The 18,935-nt window shown below is 31.9% G+C and overlaps 3 protein-coding genes across 3 annotated transcripts; 2 read left to right on the top strand and 1 right to left on the bottom strand.

The window, feature by feature from the left end:
• Nucleotides 1-342: 342 nt before the first annotated feature.
• On the top strand, nucleotides 343-975 carry HELRODRAFT_164970 (hypothetical protein; the record flags this gene model as incomplete). The annotated part of the gene is made up of 3 exons (XM_009030884.1): nucleotides 343-417; nucleotides 533-731; nucleotides 785-975. 3 exons carry the CDS (start codon nucleotides 343-345, stop codon nucleotides 973-975), a joined length of 465 nt encoding a protein of 154 aa, XP_009029132.1.
• Nucleotides 976-5,128: 4,153 nt separating this feature from the next.
• Nucleotides 5,129-8,098, top strand: HELRODRAFT_164969 (hypothetical protein; the record flags this gene model as incomplete). Its single annotated transcript, XM_009030883.1, has 5 exons — nucleotides 5,129-5,159; nucleotides 6,316-6,408; nucleotides 7,452-7,592; nucleotides 7,785-7,928; nucleotides 8,040-8,098. The coding sequence occupies 5 exons, from the start codon at nucleotides 5,129-5,131 to the stop codon at nucleotides 8,096-8,098; spliced, it is 468 nt and encodes a 155-aa protein (XP_009029131.1).
• An 8,438-nt stretch (nucleotides 8,099-16,536) lies between these two features.
• HELRODRAFT_164968 (hypothetical protein) lies at nucleotides 16,537-17,429 on the bottom strand (the record flags this gene model as incomplete). Its single annotated transcript, XM_009030882.1, has 2 exons — nucleotides 16,537-16,953; nucleotides 17,148-17,429. 2 exons carry the CDS (start codon nucleotides 17,427-17,429, stop codon nucleotides 16,537-16,539), a joined length of 699 nt encoding a protein of 232 aa, XP_009029130.1.
• Nucleotides 17,430-18,935: the final 1,506 nt, after the last annotated feature.

The raw sequence follows: 18,935 nt of genomic DNA, 5'->3' as shown, positions 1-18,935 counted from the left end.
TATCATTCGGCACAGCTTTCAATGTTTTACGTGCTCAAGTAATATTATAAATAGAAGACTCATTTTGTATGCACGACGCATACACGTAGATTATAATTTATTCCATCTTCAAGTTTTTATGGCTGGTATTGTAGATGTTTCTTCAACAAGAGACAATGATCAGTGAAAATCAGGTCTGGAAACTCGTCGAATCGATACACAAGACTCTTGTCTAAACCAATTAGGCAAGCACCACGACGACTCCTATCAGAGTTAAATAGGATAATTATTAATTACTGACATACAGAAACCTAGATTATTCAAGATCGATAAACCCCCAACATTGTGTTCCATCATGTCCCAATGCCCTATTCCAACTTACTAGACATTCGAAATAGCTGGATCACCGAGCCAAAAAACTACTTTTTACTGGAGAAGGTCAAAGTTTTGTTGCGCACTGCTGTGATGTGAATTCCCTGTACAAAGAAGACTGTGACAGTTTTACGTTTCACTAACCTTACTTACAGTACATCCCAAATTCCTGCAACGTCAGAGTGTACTTTTGATGTGCCAAGTTTTCTATGAAAAGACAGTAGCAGCGTTACTTACCCTGACCAAGAAAACTGTGCGTAAACAAAAGCACAGTACGTTTCATGAACTTTTGACGTCGGTAGAACGTTATGACAGCTTCAGTGTGACAGCTTTCAGAAGCTCTTATGCATGTATTATGTCACTGCAAGCTGTCATAATGGGTCTGCTCTACGACAATGCAAGATCACAAATTTCACAGCTGATGCATTTGTAGTGACGACCAAATTCAAAATCGCTTCTGCTGAGGTACTTCTTTCTGATCATCAGTTCCAGTATGTGCTGTCTTCATCATTTGATCAAGATCTAGAAAGGTTTTTTGGCAATGCCGGGCAACGGTACATCGGTACATCGGTATTTCTACTTCAATATTACAGATGTTCTGGCCGCTGCCAAAGTTTGATGTAGTATCTGGTGGTCATTACAGAACTTCAGTTGCTAATGACAAAAATACTTGTAAAACAATGGTTTGTTTGTTTCTTAAAGAAAGCTGATGTTCCTAATAAAAGCAATCGGGAAAAGGAGTTGGGTGTTTACGACGACAGCAGAAAATTTAAAATGAATCTAAAGTTGTGACTCTTAGAAAAAATAAAAAATTTGAAAAACATAATTATTTTATTGCTGATAATTAAATTGATAATAATAATTAAATAAATAATAATTACTTTTATGACAAGTGGTATCGGCAAAGTATGGTTATAGTTTCAAGTGGCTTGATCTCTATGCAAAATGAACCCAAGTTTCGCAATGAACCCAGTTTGAAATACCGAGTATGAGCGCCGTCAGTTCTTAATTTAAAGTGTCTGAAATACCGAGTATGAGCGCTGTCAGTTCTTGATTTAAGGTGTTTTTGCCACAGGGATACAAGAGAATGCATGCATTGATTGAAACCTTTTCACCAGCATCCCCTTACTACAAACGATTAACTATATCAGCCAACATTCATGCGACCACTCTTTCTTTCCCAACTTGGCACCCCCATTTATTATTATTATTAAAAATTCACTCTTCAACAGTCCTCTGAAAATTACAGCTTGCAATAAACATCATCAATCAGCAGTCTGAGTCTCTCAATTAATTAATTAATAATTAATTAGTTAATACATGCTGAAGAATGTAATAATACATTATAGCAGTAATTAAGTTGAAAAATTGTTTAAAATAACTAGATAAAAATAATTGTTCCTTATGTATATGTTAAAGTTAAAATAGAAATATTTACACTATTAAACCCTTTCCAAAACTATAAGACAGCAATTTTCGGACAACGTCTACCAATTATCAATTCGTTTATTATGAACAAACAATAAATTTGTTACATAATGGGGCATTCCAAAAGAGTAAATCTTAACTAAGCGGGATCCCCAACATTCAAAAAAGTAATCCATAAATTCATAGTTCGATTAAATAAATGTAAATTAAATAATTTTTCTAAAACTTTTGAAGAATCCATTTTTAAAACATATATATAAAATATGAATAATTTATAATGTTTAAAACCAATTAATATATGTATACATATAGAACCAATTAATATAAGCATATATGTAAAATATGTAAAATTTTTAATGCTTAAAACCAATTAATATATGAATACATACACATATATACATACACATATTTACACACCCATACATATACTATACATACTTACATTTATAGACACACATACTCCTATACACACACCCACTCACCCAAACACATACATACATACACACACTCTCCAATATATATGTAAGCATTACATATAAACAGTACCTAAACAATCATATACGTATATATTGAAATTGAAGAACAATACTTAAAAGATGAAATGAAAAAAATATTTGACCTGAATAATTGTAAATAGAGAAAATCAGTCACAGTATGGAATAGTAATAGCAATGTTAATGTATAAAAACGGAAAAGAGGTAATAAATTAAAGATTTAAAATGGAAACAATAAATTGAATTCAATGTCAATCATAGTATGATTAAAAAGCAAATAAATTATAACAAAACCAAGAAAATTAAGAATAAAATAAACTATAAAAAAATTGCAGGAATAATTGAAATTGAATAAAATTAATCACAGAATAATAAAAAGTTACATAAGAGTTACATAAGAGAACCGAAAGACAAAATTTATGCACAAATATATATAATAGATTAAATACAATCATAAGTTAATAAGATCAAAATATAAAAGAAAAAAAATAAGTAGATACAAAACAAAGGATAAACGAGATATTGAAAGTTATTAGCTAACCATTCAGTCAGACAAAGTAAATTCTTGAATTAAATTGTATATAGATTAAGTATTATTTAATATGTGAAAATATAAAATACATACATACATATATATATATATATATATATATATATATATATATATATATATATATATATATATATATACACACAGAAATTTAAATAAAACTCGATACCGTGAAAGACAGAGTAAAAAGTAAGAGGATCTGATATAGTCCGGGAGTGAGTTCCATTTTTTCGTCCCATAAAAACAAATATTGTTGAACTGGGTATTCACGTTTTGGAGCTTTAACCCTGAACATGCGATCAATCACTGATCTTGTCAATGCCGATTTAAGCAACGGTTTGATTGATCCGAGAAGAATTGTGTCGGTTGATATCAATCCCCATGAAATATTTTATGTAAAAGCAACATGATTTAAAATTGTTTATTTCAAAGATAGATAAAATTTTCATTTTATTAAAAACATCTTTAGACGAGTGGCTATCTATACAAATGTATCGTAATACTTTTTTTTGAGCATTGAAAATTTTCAATAAATAAGTTTTATATGTATTTCCCCAGATCAGGTTGCAATAGTATAAATGTGGAATATTAATGTATAATATAGAAGATGTAAAACTTGAAATGGTAACTGATATTTAATTTTGTTTATGATTCCAATATTTCTATTTATTTTGACCAATAGATAGTTAATATGGTCTTTGTAATTTAAAAGACTATCAATAAATACACCCAGGAGTTTAAAAACAGATACTTTTTCGATAACAATGTTATTTAATTTAAAATTTATTTCAATACTTTCATTTATACTATTGCCAGTGAATATCATACACTTAGTTTTTTTGACATTTATTCTCAGTCCGCTCAAAACAGACCATTCGTAAACTTGTTTTAGACTATTATTAGTTTTTTATTATCGGATAACATTTACCAGCTTCGTTGAATAAATGGGTTTTTAGCCGTTTCTTGAACAGCTCCAAAGAGCCAGTTCTACAAACATAGCGTAGCAACTTCCAGACAAAGAACGTTGTAAACCGGCAATCTCTATACCTTGATTTTAACTTGGGTAACAGCATTTTATCATTAGCCGCCGATCGTCACTATTGGTCGCCGAGTTAGCTCAGTCAGTAGAAGTGCTATTTCTCGCGCTGCAATTACGCGATTGAATGGTTCGAATACTGTCTGTGCGAAATTCAAAGAACATCATACCTGTATGATGCGGTGCTTGCGCGTGCATGCATAATGTGTATGTGCGTCGTGTGGTGTGGATAGTGTACGGCCTTTGTGGCACGAAAGTTTAGTTATAAGTATAGAATAGCTTGTAAGCAGCTCTGCGTTTGACATAGTTTCATTATAAAGAATAAAAAAGAGACTAAACCTATTGGGACATACGTTTAACTAAAACAATTTGGGTATCGACTGTTAATGCAGTGTAAGCCACAATCATTTGGCCCACTTTTTTATAATTTCTATGTAAGTAGTCTGGATACAAAAATTTCTCTTGATCCCGGCAACAAACCTCTTGTTTACGCTTGATATGTCGACAAAATCTTCATTATTCACAAATCTATCGCTGACTTACATTCTCTTCAAAACCTTTTCCAAAACAGATCGTGTTTAAAATTTATTATTGAGGTAAGCAACAATAATCAGCTTGCTTTTCTTGATACTTTGATCACTGCTCGAAAACCAACCGTCAAATCGACTAACTCAGGTTTCCAGCGATGACAATACTTTAGCGACATTGACAATTTAATTTAATTAACATATGTTAAACAAAATACAATCCGAAACCATTTCCGCCGCCCGGAATAGCCAAAAAGCAACGGCCATACACGAACGTCAACAAACCATAGACTTCACAACCATCTAACAGGCTTCGTATGTGATGCGTCGTTTAGCACGTATTCATATATGCTGTTTGTGGCGTGTTGTTGATTTCTCTGAACATAGGAAGAGTGTAATAAACTTTTTATTAGCCTTTTTACCGAAAAGAATAATCCTCGACGACCACAAAACCATACTCTGTTACGATCCTCATCATCGACGTCTCGAAATAAAGGAGTCTTTACCCATCCTCGCCACAAACCAAGCATTTATTTATTCAAAACCAAAAAAACTGCACAATATAAAATGGCAATCAATGGTCTTCGGAAACCAAATAAGAAAATTAACTTGTATAGGCCACCGTGTCACTTCAGAAAGGGAAAAAATAGAAGAGGAAAAATAATATGAACGCCAGAACTATTATATTAAGTAATAATTAGTTACTAAGCGTCCTTTGACAAAATGCAACCAAAACAGTGAAATGAAATTCAAAGAGCAAATCGACATAAAAGGTTGGCAACAAAATAAACGAATATCTCGACATATGAAATTAGATTAATATGATAATAAAATCGAAATATATTTATTATATGATTTTATGGTGGATCAATTGTTAATAATAACTCAAATAACTTTTTTCTAAACAAAACAATGTTAGCAATGATTTTTATGTTGCATGGAAATGTATTTTCCCACAGCTTAGGTCCAGCAAACATCAAATTTGTAAAACACAAAGGATTTCTGTGAGTGGATGTAAAATGTCTTTAAATGGCGTGTCGTTCTGATGTTCAAGTCACATGCTAAGCTTAGGCAATTTTTAAAATATGCTGGTAGTTTGTTGCGAAGAAATTTGAAAACAAAAATAGTATACGAAGAGTTGTTTTATTGTCAAAATCTTAATCACTGAAAATAGATGAGTGACATGGTCTCTGTATTTGAGTTTATAAAATATTCTAACATCTTTTTTGAATTTTGAACAAACGACTGATCAAGTAATCCTTATATAATGTTACAGTATGATAAGTACGGATAAATAAAGCTGTAATAAAAGGTTTAATTAAGTTGCTATTTAATTTGGCTCGAAGTATGCTAATGTTGCTGACGAATTAATTAATCTTATTGATAATGAAGTGGATGTGTTTTGACCAGGATAAATTACTTTGAAGGTACACTCCTAAAAATTTAGTTGAATCTGTTCTTTGTAACATCACTCACGTCCTTTAACTTTCTACCCAAACTAAAGATTTTGAGCCATTCCATCTATCGGCTGGTATCAACACTACAGCGAGCTCAACACAATTATAACTACTATACTTCTCTATAATATTTGTTCATCTTACGCTTCCAGACTCAAACTATCTGCTCATCACTTCTATTTATTTTTTTTTGATGTATGTATATTCCAATGTACGTATACACTTTGCATGTGTGTTTGATTGTGCGTGTATCTGGACTAAATTACCGAGAGTAGATGTAACAGATTTTAGTGTAGGGGATTCAGACTAGCAAATAAACTACACGTATATATAAAGAGAATTTCAGTTGGGGATTTTATGTATTAGTCACATTACTTTCAGTCTATATTTTTCCAACTTCTGTATTAATTATATGTTTCCAGTTATGAATGTTATATATTGATTTTTTATTATTTTGGACAAACAAAAACAGCTTGTTATGGAGGCGCAGAAGCAAGTTATCTGGATCATTGTCTGGTGATGGAGGAAATTAGCCGTGCTAGCCCAGGGATAGGACTAAGTTATGGTGCTCATTCGAATCTTTGTGTCAATCAGATCAATAGGTATGCAACAGAAGAACAAAAGGATAGATACCTTCCCAAGGTCTTGATCTTTAATTTTAGTTCATTTTTCAAATTTTATGTTGAATCCAGATTTATTGTTAGGACATTGCTGTGGCAAAAGTTACTTTTAATAAGGTCGTTGTCATTTGGGTTTGTAAAGTAGTATTGTCACATTTTATTATCCTTAATATTACAATGTTGGTTTTCAATAAACATTGAATTTTTTTTCAATATTCAGACAAAAAGACGTTTTTGCTACATTTTTCAATTTATACTGGTTTTATTAATTTTCATTACTGATTTGTAAACTGCGTAGTGTCTACTAAGTAAACTAAAAAAAAAACTATGCAATGTTACCGTTTTACACTTTGTTTGAGATCGCAATTCAACATCATTTGGTTAAATTATGCCGTTATAAAGGTTTTGAATGTTTTTCCTTCCTTTTTTGTGCTTGTCTTTCTGTAATCTTGTCATGTGGTGTTTTATTTTACAATTTTTACCTACTTCCGGTGCACCTAGCCAGCTGAAATTTTTAGGATAGTTGGTGTAATTTGGAATAAGCTATCCAACAAGCGTATCCTCTTCGATGAGCGTCAATTAAATTTAATTAATTAATCAAATTTAGTTCAATTTCAATTGAATGGTGGACCTTACTGACAACAACGTCCTACCTCAGGGAACCGGGTCTCTGGACGCAAAACGAAGATTGATTGATTGATTATATATGTAAACAATAAATTTCAATGACAAATAAGTAAATTTTAATAGAAAGAAGGGTTTTTAAGAGTTTTATTTCAATATATACAATATAGTTAAACAAGGTACGTTTTAACGTATTTTATCAGCAAAACTATCTTTTTACTAATTCAGCTTTCATTTTTACATTTAAATAACGATAATAATGCTTAGATAGCCAGCCAACCAACATTTCGATCACGTAAATTAAAATGTCTGATGAAAATAAACTAAAATTAACCAACTTGAAATCTACTAATCAATTATACAGTGGCAGAGGAAAAAAATATCACCAACATTTCTTCTCCCAATCGTATTTTAGATGAAAATGCCAACGACATTGAAATTCTCCAATGGAATATAAGTGGGATGAAGAACAACCTCCCTGAGCTTCAAATATTAATTCAGAAACGTAAGCCACATATAATCTGTCTACAAGAAACAAAAATTACTGAAGATAATTAAATAATTTTAAAAAATTATGTGGCATACTACAAAGCAGCCAATTCAACAAAAACAAACCCATCAGCTGGAACTTCAATTTTTGTTCATCACAGTATGACTCAATCTCAACATCATATTACTACTAAACACCGTTTTGTAGCCTCTAAAATAACATATAATAAAACTATAACAATATGCAATGGGTACATAAACCCAAAATCATTGATGAAATCTAAGGAAATAAATCAAATAGTCGAACAGATCCCTAAACCTTTCCTCTTTTTGGGTGATTTCAATGAGCACAGTCAGTTGTGAGGTTGTCAAAGTTCAAATCCTCAGGGAAAATAATTGGAAAAAAGTATAGTTGAAAATGATCTCTGTCTCATCAAACCAATCAAAACAAAATTTTTTCAAGAACACACAAACTCATCTTCCATAATTGACCTGTACCTTGTCAACTCCATCCCTCTTTGAGGATATTGAATGGGATGCTGAGGAAGATCTTCATGGCAGTGACCATTTCCCAATAATACTAACAATTAAAAATAAATCCCCAACAAACAATCAAAAAGAAAGATTAAATTATAATAAAACCGATTGGCTTAAATTCTAAAAATAACAGAAGAAACGGGAAAAGAATTTGAGAAAATAGATGACGACTCAATGGACATATGGATAGTAACCATAACAACAATAATAAAACAAACAACCCCGGTTATACAAAATAAAAAGTCTAAGATAATAAATCCTTGGTTTAATAATAAATGCAGAGATGCAATTAAACAAAAGCAAAACGCATTCAAAATATTTAAAAACAACCCTATCCAATCCAACTTCATCAATTATAAAAAATTAAAAGTTGAGGCTCGCAGAACCGTAAGGGAAGAAAAGAGGCTTTGTTGGAAATAAAAGGAAAATGGTATATAAAATATATAAAAAATGCAGTCCAAAATAATTAAAAATTTTATTATTAATTTGAATAATATCGGCAAAATAATTGTTAGAAAAATTGAAAAACTTAGTTACAAACTCAACAATGCGAAAAATGCGGTGATATTTTTAATAACTATATATATATATATATATATATGTAGATTTTTGCCGGGTGACATTCGAATTCCGCACCACGCGAATCGCGTCCGCATACGAATATCCACCCGAGCCTTCGCTTCGGCGGAGTCTTTCCTGGCCGGGATCCGCCACTCTACAATAGACCCTCTCAGGGTCTGAAAACACGGGCCGGGCGGAAGTTTGTTCGCGCCCTGCTTGTTGACTGGAGACGCCGACCTCGTCAACTATCAGCAAGTCTTCTTCAACATCCATTATTTTAGGTAGAATAATTAAGCCGAGCCAAACTTCAAGTGTACACTTCTTTTATTCAATAAAAGAAATAAACTAACAAACAAAATAATACAAATCAAACCTCCGTCTTTATTAAAAAAAACGATAAATCCAAAATTAATCTATTAATAATACAACTACCAAGCAAGAAACAAAACCTAAAATAAAAATAACAAACGACCCGCCTCCATATATCTCAACTCGCGGCCTTTTATATGTTTTTACCGCCCTATCTACATAACGCTTTCTATATCATAGAAAATTCTATACTCGCATCTATACTCTTTTCCTATACTCAGAACAGCGCGTCGCACGCGTCCCATATATTGCTATACTCCCTATATACAAAACAGCACAGCAGCGTCGCATATATAGCATATCAAATAACAAAATATACATGCATAGAATGTCTAATAAAATATATAGATATATATAGGCGGCACGCCTCAAAGACGCAATCATTATGATCACAATCGTCACAATTTCACAAAATATACAGGCGGCATATTTCAATCGCGCAATCATTATCATCACTATCGTCACAACTTCACATATATATATATATATATATATATATATATATATATATATATAAATATAATGTTCATACAAATGTGCACATATATATCTACATGCGACCATCTTCAAACAAATAGTCATGGCACACATTGCACATTCAAATCGATACCGAAAAAATATAGCATTTAATATAGCTCCTATAAATGGATTTTTAATAAATAAAAACAAATTTATTTGCTAGCTTTGTTCTGGTGAGTATGTTGGGGCTCTTGCCATGAGTGAGCACAATGCGGGCTCTGATGTTGTTTCAATGAAAACTACTGCATTAAAAAATGGTTCGTTTTCAACTTTAATTTTCAAATTTTAGTTTTTAAACAAAAATTATCTTTCAAAACTAACTTTCAATCCAGTCAAGCAAATGGAATCTTTATATGTATGTGTGGAAGGGTTTCTATTGGGGTGAAATTTGTCAATTGTTAAAAATTTAGTTCGATATTGTTATAACTGCTGCACTGGTCAAATTGCGCTAACTTGATTATTCGTTATCTTTGCTATATTTGTAATCTTTGGATTCTCAGAATCTCTTGTATATAATGGACAGGTGTAGCGAAGTCGATAGCGAGGTTTGAAGCGAAGTCGTAAGGGTGATTTATGTAGTTACTTAGATTAGTTTAGTGTTTCTATTACTGTTGGCATTCGAATTATCGTTCAACAAAGTTTGTCAGTAGTTTCGAGTGTTAAAGTTTTTCAGCAATATGTAGATTTGTCAGCTGGTATTAGTTGTCGTTTATCACAGCCATGGATAGGATGAACAGAGTGTTTTAAATTTGGAAATGTGGCATGTCAGCTAATAATGGAATGCAAAGAAATTGTGAGTTAAAAATGGTAAGATGAATTATTAATAGTAGTAGAAACCTAAGTGAAGGTTAAGGTGTATTCAAAATTAAGTACAAATTTTTTCTATAAACAAAGAAAGAGAAGGCGGGGGGTCTATATTTATAAAGAGACAATAAAGAAATACAATGTGAAAATTTTGAAAAAAAAACTAGACATTCAAATGAAATGAAATAAAATGATTAGCAAATCATCAGGCTATAGAGAAGAAATTGAGTTATAAAAAATGCAGACGTTAATGGTTTTTTTAGGAGGTCTAGAAAGTTCAACAAATTTGTAGTTAGTGACAGTAGCAGTTATAAGTGAGCGAGAGTCAGTATTTTCATGCCAGGTTTCAGTGAGAGCAAGAAAATCAGGTGAATAAGAAGAAAGGATGTCAGAGATATTAATAGATTTTTAATAAATAGATCTTATACTAAAGAGATATAGTAAAATATTAAATTTATACTTATTATTTTTAATGTTATTATTAGACTTAAGATTATTAGAATTGAGTTATTAATCATATTATTGTGATTGAAGAAATAATTTTGTTTAATCTTATGTGATTTATATATTAGGAAGAATTAATGAAAATTTGTTAAAAGACGGGATTAGTAATGAGCCGGTAGGCTGGGATCTATACATTTTCTAAATTATTAAAAGAAATAAATTGATATGACTTAGCCGCATGAACGATAAGATGGAGTACAACGGAAGGAAATATTGTGCAACATTGAATTGACAAATAATATGAATACTATTTGAAAACATTTGATGAGGCTTAAAATTGTTTTGCTTAAAATCTGAAATAGCTGCCATTAGGTGATGCGCACAAACCTATGACGTTGAATGGCAAACCGGGCCTGGGTTTTAACTTTTCTAGCATTATCTGCATTTGGACTTTTGTGTAGATGCAGAGTACGGCCCAAAGATGACGATTATGCCATTACGTCTATTAAGTTTTTCATATTTTCATCAATTTTTTTAATTTTGTTAGCGTTTCCTATTTTTTATTTTAAAATGTCCATGTTTGACATTCATAAATAGTTTTGTTCTGTCTTATAGGCGATTGTTTTATAATCAATGGATCAAAATTTTGGATAACAAACGGTGCTATAGCGGATGTGTATGTTGTTTATGCTAAAACTGACCCGCTCAATGAAAAACCTCAACATGGAATCACTGCTTTTCTCATTGAGAAGGTTGACATAACGATAATTCATTTTTTTAAGAGAGCAATTGCTTTTTAATAGTTGTAGTCAACTTCATAAATATGAACTTTAAAATTATCTTCAAAGAAGGCCATGCAAATTGTATAATCCTTAAATAATAATGTTCGCAAGCTTTTATCTGATTTGTCGTTTTTCTGTTGGGATTATGTTTTTTAATTTCTACGTTAATATTATCACTGATATAGCAAATGTTATTAATTTATTTCTATCATTTATTATCGGGTGTTTCATTTTTTTACAAATCTTCCTTGTGTATTTATCAGAGGTATCGACAACTAACACAGCGCTTATAAATACCCATTCGAACCTTGTCGCTGCAACCATTAAACTATTGCGCTACGCTATGTGAAACAGCAAAAATTTATTTAATCTTTCTCCACGGTGATATGTTGATGAGTGCATATTAAATAAAATAGTTGAGGAGTTTATTTCAAATTTTACTACTTATTAATTGCTACTATTTTTAAAGCGTCTTTTAAAAAAGTTCTCAAAGGCACCAAACACGAAATAATACCACAGCTTCAGTACAACCTATAATTACTTATAAATGAAATGATCCATGTTGTAAAAAAAGATAAAGTAATCACATCAAAATAAAAATTTACTGTTTATAATTAAATAATCGCAGATGCAAAGTAAAATTTGTATAGCAGCAGGGGCGTAGCTGGCTTTTATTGACAGGGCGGTCCTGATTTTTTTTACATCATTTACTATACAGGTGTGTACTTAAATAGATGCATAGGCATAATGGATTAATATAACACAAGTTTATAATAAATTGGGCTAAAATTATAAAAGATATCGGTGTTTGCGATGCAGAAAAGGGGCATAATTTAAAAAAAATTGTAAAAGCTGGTCGCCTATTTACATGTTTTTGATTTGGTCTGATAGGTGGAGCGTGGAGCATCTATTAATACCAGCTATTTTTTAAAATATGTTTTTCATAAAATTTTACATCACAGGGAAAACATAAGTAATTTTTTAAAATTTCTTTTTAAAATAACAAATAAAGAAAAGCTTTCAAACTTTATAAATTTTAACAGTTTAAAAAATGCTAAAAAAAAATCATTGTCATTATACCGCGTCGGCTTCGCGTTTAGAATTTATCTAATATTGCAACACAAAATGTTTTGTTAATTTTATGATTATATAAAACAATATGTATACAAAGCAAAATATTGAAGCTAGAAATAATATACAAGTACTCTAAGCAGAAAATCAATTAATTGCATGCTTAAACTGGAAGACCTCTTGATGTTAACGCAAAGCTATCAACTACGACTAATAAATTGATGGCGTTCAATATATTTGACATGACATTAGAACTAGCTGTTCTAATTTTTCAGAAGTCATTGATGATCTTAATTCAGATTTGATTATATCTACTTTGCTATGCGATCGTTCACAGGTTGCGGAAGTAACTGGTAAAACCGGTTAAAATATTATCAATTCATAATAACATTTAGACACTTTGTCATGTGTATGATGCACCATTGCTTGAGCTAAGCTTAATAAAGATTCTATTAATTATAATTTTCACACTTCAGCATTAATTTAGATTCGACAAAACATAATTCATCTAATTCATCATCAATTCTAGCAAGATTAGCCAGATTTCGGATGCTTTCTTTATACCACGATTTTCGCAAAACAGACGGAATATATTGAATTAATTTAGCACAGTTTGTACTGAATCTTGATTTTATTGAAGAATTATTGCAGTCCAAAACTGGTCTGAAAAAATCGACCCGCGTTTGAACTATAAATTGATCTAATGTTAATGTTAGAGGAATGAATTATATGAAGCAGGTTTTGTTATAAACTGATCTTAAACACATTTTTGAAGAGATGCTGGAAGTTTTCGCGCTTTTATTTTTTTTATACCCTTTCTCGATTTCAAGTTTGTCATGAAAAGCTTTTGATTTTTCAAAAAGTATATTAAATTCTTTTTCACAATCTATGCATTTCAGTGCAGCTTTTAATTCATTTATGGACCTTTCCGCTGCCGCCAAGTCAGTCTCTTTATTTTGAAGAGCTTGTGACGCTACATTTACCAACATAAACACTTGAACTAAAAATTCAAGCCCAAAAAAGAAGAGTGGTTCCTTAATTGCTTTGAGTAAGCCAGCCGAATCTGAATCATTGTCATATTAAACACTCAATAATAGCTGGCAATTATCAAATTTACACATCTTGCAGACCATCTCGTCCTAGATAATGACTGCGATGCAAGTAAACCATTTTCCAAATGTAAACTTCTAATAGCATTTATATATTCATTATGACGCTTCGGCGAACTCTCTACAACTACACAAACCTTCCGCAGCAAATCAAATACTTTACCGCAGTTTTTTGTAGATTTGCAGGCATCCTGTAAAACTAAATTCAAAACATGCGCCCATCAATGAATAAATACTGGCTTTTTGTCGAATAATTCTTTCAATCGATTCAAACGTTTAAATTGTTGCAATTTTATTTCCACTGAACTTAGCTTCAGTACTTTTTACATGAACTATGGCAATCAAACTTTCTATCTAATAACGATGCTCATAAGTTCTTTGTTGGATCGGTCGCTCACTTCGTCACACATAATGCTAATGAGTCTTCCTTGAACTTATTTTGGAATTTGTTTTAAAAAATGAGAACTTTTCGATTTTTGGCCCTTTCTTTCATTTCTTTTTGTTACCATTACTTATATATTTTTTATTAAAAAGACGACAAAAAACAATGGGCTTCATCTTTAGAGATACTATATTCTAAACATTTTTGCCCATTATACCATGATTGCTGAAATTTTAAAGATAAAGACTTTAGTTTATCTCCAACAACTATGCATGTAATTGAGAAGGCTATTCCTCGAGGTTGTATAGCACCTAAATCAATTAACGCAATTAACGAATTAATATTTTTACCAGATTCTGCAAATTCAACAGCCGGATCACGAAATAATGACATTGTATCCAGTTCTATGTACTTAGTTTAGTGCTTAGTCTTTTTAGTTATTAATTAAGTTAAGTTAGAGGTTAGATTAGTACATTAGTTAGTTTTATAATTTTTACTAAAACTTTTTTTTATATATTCAAAAAGAAAATTAAAACAAATTCTATAAATATAGTTGAATGTAAATTGTATTAATTTATAATTGATTTTATAATATTAAAATATTTATTTATTGACAAAACTGCCCAGAGGGCCATAATAACCACTTATCTAGACAGAAATAATAAAAATAACCAAGTTCTATAAAATGTACGTCGAAACAGAAAAAAAAGTAAATTAGAAAAATCATAGTTGACATTGATAACACATCCTCGTGAAATAGTACAATAAAAAAACGAATATTATACATACACACATAAACAGAATAGTGCATACATATATATGTTATAGAAAGTATATATATACACAAACAAATATCTACATATATATATTAATTATAGTCTTTCACCAGCATATATATTTATTCATTGTTTATTTATTGACAAAACTGCCAAGAGGGCCATAATAACCACTTATCTAGACAGAAATAATAAAAATAACCAAGTTCTATAAAATGTCCGTCGAAACAGAAAAAAAGTAAATTAGAAAAATCATAGTTGACATTGATAACACATCTTCGTGAAATAGTACAATAAAAATGAATATTATCCGGAAAAAAAAGGAAAACATAATATTGATAGTTATTTAATAGTTAGAAATTTATTTAGATCGAAAAAACGCAACCGACTTTTGAAGAGAGCATATGAGGTTGAAGAAACGACATCTGCCGGCAACGTATTCCATATTCGAATGATTCGGTTGCAGTAGAAATATTTGGTTGAGTTGTCACTAATGTTAAAATCACGCAATTTGCTTTGATGTCCTCGAGTTGATAAGTACAGTGATGGAATGAAATGACTATTTAGGTTAGTTTGAACGAGGTTATGAAGTATTTTGTAGAGAAGGCATAGATCAGAAATCAGCCTACGACGCTCCAGAGTATCCATTCCAACCGCATGCAATCGAGACAGGTATGAGAGATGATGTAGAGAGCGTTCAGATAGAAAATCGGTCAGCCAGAAAAGGAGATTACCGGTAACTCCATAAGCTTTTAGTTTATCTACTAGTTTGGTGTGCGACACAGAATCGAAAGCTTTCTGGAAATATAGGTAAATCACATCACAACATTCCTTTTGTTGGCGAATCGACATCCAATCGCTAAGAAATTGTTGCAAATTAGTGCATGTGGATCGAGCAGACAAGAAGCCATGTTGGAAGCTGGAAATTAATTTGTTGACTGACAAATATAATAACATCTGTTTGTTGATGATTTTTTCCATTACTCAGCAACACGAGCTGGTAAGTGAAATTGGCCTGTAGTTACCCGGGCAATTGGATGGACCCTTCTTATGGATCGGAGTAACAATTGCTGTTTTCCATCTGGTAGGAAGTACATTGTTTTTAAAGGAAACATCAAAAATGTGACACAGTGGAATTGCCAAACTTGAAGCACAGCTCTTGAGCAATATATTGTGTATACCATCTGGTCCCATCGAGGACGTACTCTTCAAACTACGCAGAGTTGTATACACCACCTGAGAGGTGAAACTAACATCACCCAACAGCTTAAGAGTACGAGAAGGCAGGGAATTCCCAGTTTATACTCATGAAGAAATCGTTCATTCCTATGAAATCTGTTTTGTTGAAATTGTAGAAAGATATGCAATTATTTTGACTTGTATCCACTGTGCCGCAGGCAGCATAGCTAACTTCAAATAAGATGCAATTATGATCGCTAGACACAAACGGACAGGACATGTTCAAATCTAAAAGTAGGCCTGGATCATCTGATAAAACTAAATCTAAAATATTACTTTCTCGAGTCGGTCTGTAGACAAGTTGATGTAGACCTAGTTTGTTGAAGAGCTCAATGAATGTATTGTAAATAGTATTATTAGGTGCGGATTAATTAACCCAGTTGATGGGAGAAAGGTTGAAATCCCCCATTAAGCAGACAACACCACCTTTGCAGAGTTCTTTTATACATCCCACACTGTCAAATGCATACGGCTCAGCTGAAACGTCAAAACCACCACTACGGTAATAGGAAATAAGGCGATAATTCTTAGTTGAGGTAGGAACGTCAATAGAGACAATCTCGATGTGAGAATATATGGAGGGTACTGAGACGACCTTGTAAGAAACAGTATTTTTAATGATGAAGGCCACGCCACCACCACGTGATCCACGGTCCCTTCGAACAAAACTAAAACCAGGAGGCAAAAACAGATTATCCGGATCATTTGGAGTGAGCCACGTTTCTATAACAGAAAATATATCAGAGTCATAAGTTGACAAAAATAAACTGAGGTCGTTTGTTTTCTATAGGCTACGAACGTTAGCCAGGGCCAAACGAAGGTGCCCATTTCTAGTTGACTGAACGAAAGGGCTGATCATCAGCAGGTTGTCGCTGGTGATGAGCGGAGAATCCTTGATGATGCAATCAGGTCTTCGGCTGCTGATGAGTTTCTTAAAGTCACACACAATTTTGACTTTCCAATACGACGAGTTCTTACAATCTGGGATTTGATAGGAAGGTGGTTTTCACAAATTGAAGAAACCATATCTTTGTCATTACCTCCCTGTTCAAGTTCAAGCCCGGAAATGATAACATAGTTTGACCGTTGCTCATCATCTTTTCGCTCTTGTTCTACAGTCCAAAGAGCCCTAGTCATGGTTTCGAACATTGGAGTTTCATTAATCTTTGTTACTTGTTGTTGGCATGCGGAAACGCTATTGCCCAATGTGGACAAAGTAGCATGAAGCTGAGTCATGGAGTCAGTTAAAGCATTGGACATGCTCTTAACCGCACGCTCGAAACTGTTACTTAATGACTGGGTGAGAAACTGTTACTTAATGACTTAAATCTGCTGGGTGAGGAATTACCGACAGTGCTTTTAGACAATGAATGTAGTCTTGCGTTTGTGAATGCTCTAAACTGAAAATCATTTTCAGCCAGCAGACGAAGAGGAGTAGAACGTTCCTCCTTTATATGTCTCACTGTTATAAAATTACAAACATAGTTTTCACGAAAATAGTTTTATTTATCACACCCTGATAAACACTTAATAGGATTCTCTGATCATTCGAATTACTTTCAAATGGCACAACACCATTTATATAATTGTTGTGGTGAGCGGATGAGTTGTTTGCATCCTTGTCAGCTGTGCCGTATATGATTATGTTAACCTTCCTTTGCACATAACTAAGCATGCTGCCATGCTCACTGAGCAAATTCAGAAATTTGCATTTATTTTTTCGTCCAAATATGTTTGCGAAGTTAATTTTTCAAATTTAATGTCACACCGAGTAGTCTTAGCAAAATTATCAGTAAGAAAACTTGGAAACAAATTTTGAGCATCAGTATAAAAAATAAAGTGACAAATTCCAAAAAATTTGCTCCATATCTCCTCATCATCAGCAATATCCGAAAAATCTGGCAGGTCAATTGAGAGTTTGCCGGCCTCTTGCTTCAAAACTTTTTTTAATTACCTCCTTGATTTCGAAAAATTCGTTAAACGATAACTTCATTTTGTTCGTTTTAAGCTCATTCTGAGCTTAATTGACACAGCTAAATAGCAATTCAACAATAAATTTTAAAATACAAAAATTAATCCATCCGCCATAGTTGGTGCGTTTTATTAATACATTGATTAATATGTATTAACATGCTAAGTTAAACGTTTACACTGTATATATATTTTAAATTTTTACAGTTATTGCAATCTATTGATCAATTATGGCAAGTTATTGATCGTTTAAGATTGTTCTTCTAACTAATATGATTGCAAATAACAACAGAGGCCTTTCTAGTAACATTAAAAAACGCAGTCAAGCTTACAATGATAAATTAACTGTTTTTTTTAAAATTAGAAATAACGTCGATATGTTTGACATTTATCCTCCTCAGTTTTTTTACTTGATAATCTCAAAAATTAAAACCATTTTTCATTATAAACTGTTTAATTTGAAATTGAATTGTGGTAATTGATCTGGGACGTTGACCTTAAAGTCTTAACGTAATTCTTTTCTATTTTTCGCTTTTACGGACAGCCAAAAGTCATTATTTGTTTCCCTGTTTCCTTGCACAAATTATAACGAGTGTGTGACGGTAATGTCGCTGGTGTTTCTCATGTTCCAGTAAAGCTTATGATCGAAACAATACGATAGTGTAGTTCTAGTTAAATGATTCAGTCTCACTAAGTTTGATGCTCTTATAAAATTGCGTTTTTATTTAATTACTTGCAACAAATTTTTCAAATACTAACAATGTTATTTATCTCTATGGTGAATCCTTATAATAA

The sequence above is a fragment of the Helobdella robusta genome, assembly GCF_000326865.2.
Source record: "Helobdella robusta unplaced genomic scaffold HELROscaffold_7, whole genome shotgun sequence".
NCBI classification, from domain to species: Eukaryota; Metazoa; Annelida; class Clitellata; order Rhynchobdellida; family Glossiphoniidae; genus Helobdella; species Helobdella robusta.
Note: the sequence above shows the minus strand (reverse complement) of the source record. Positions and strands in the feature narration are given on the sequence as shown.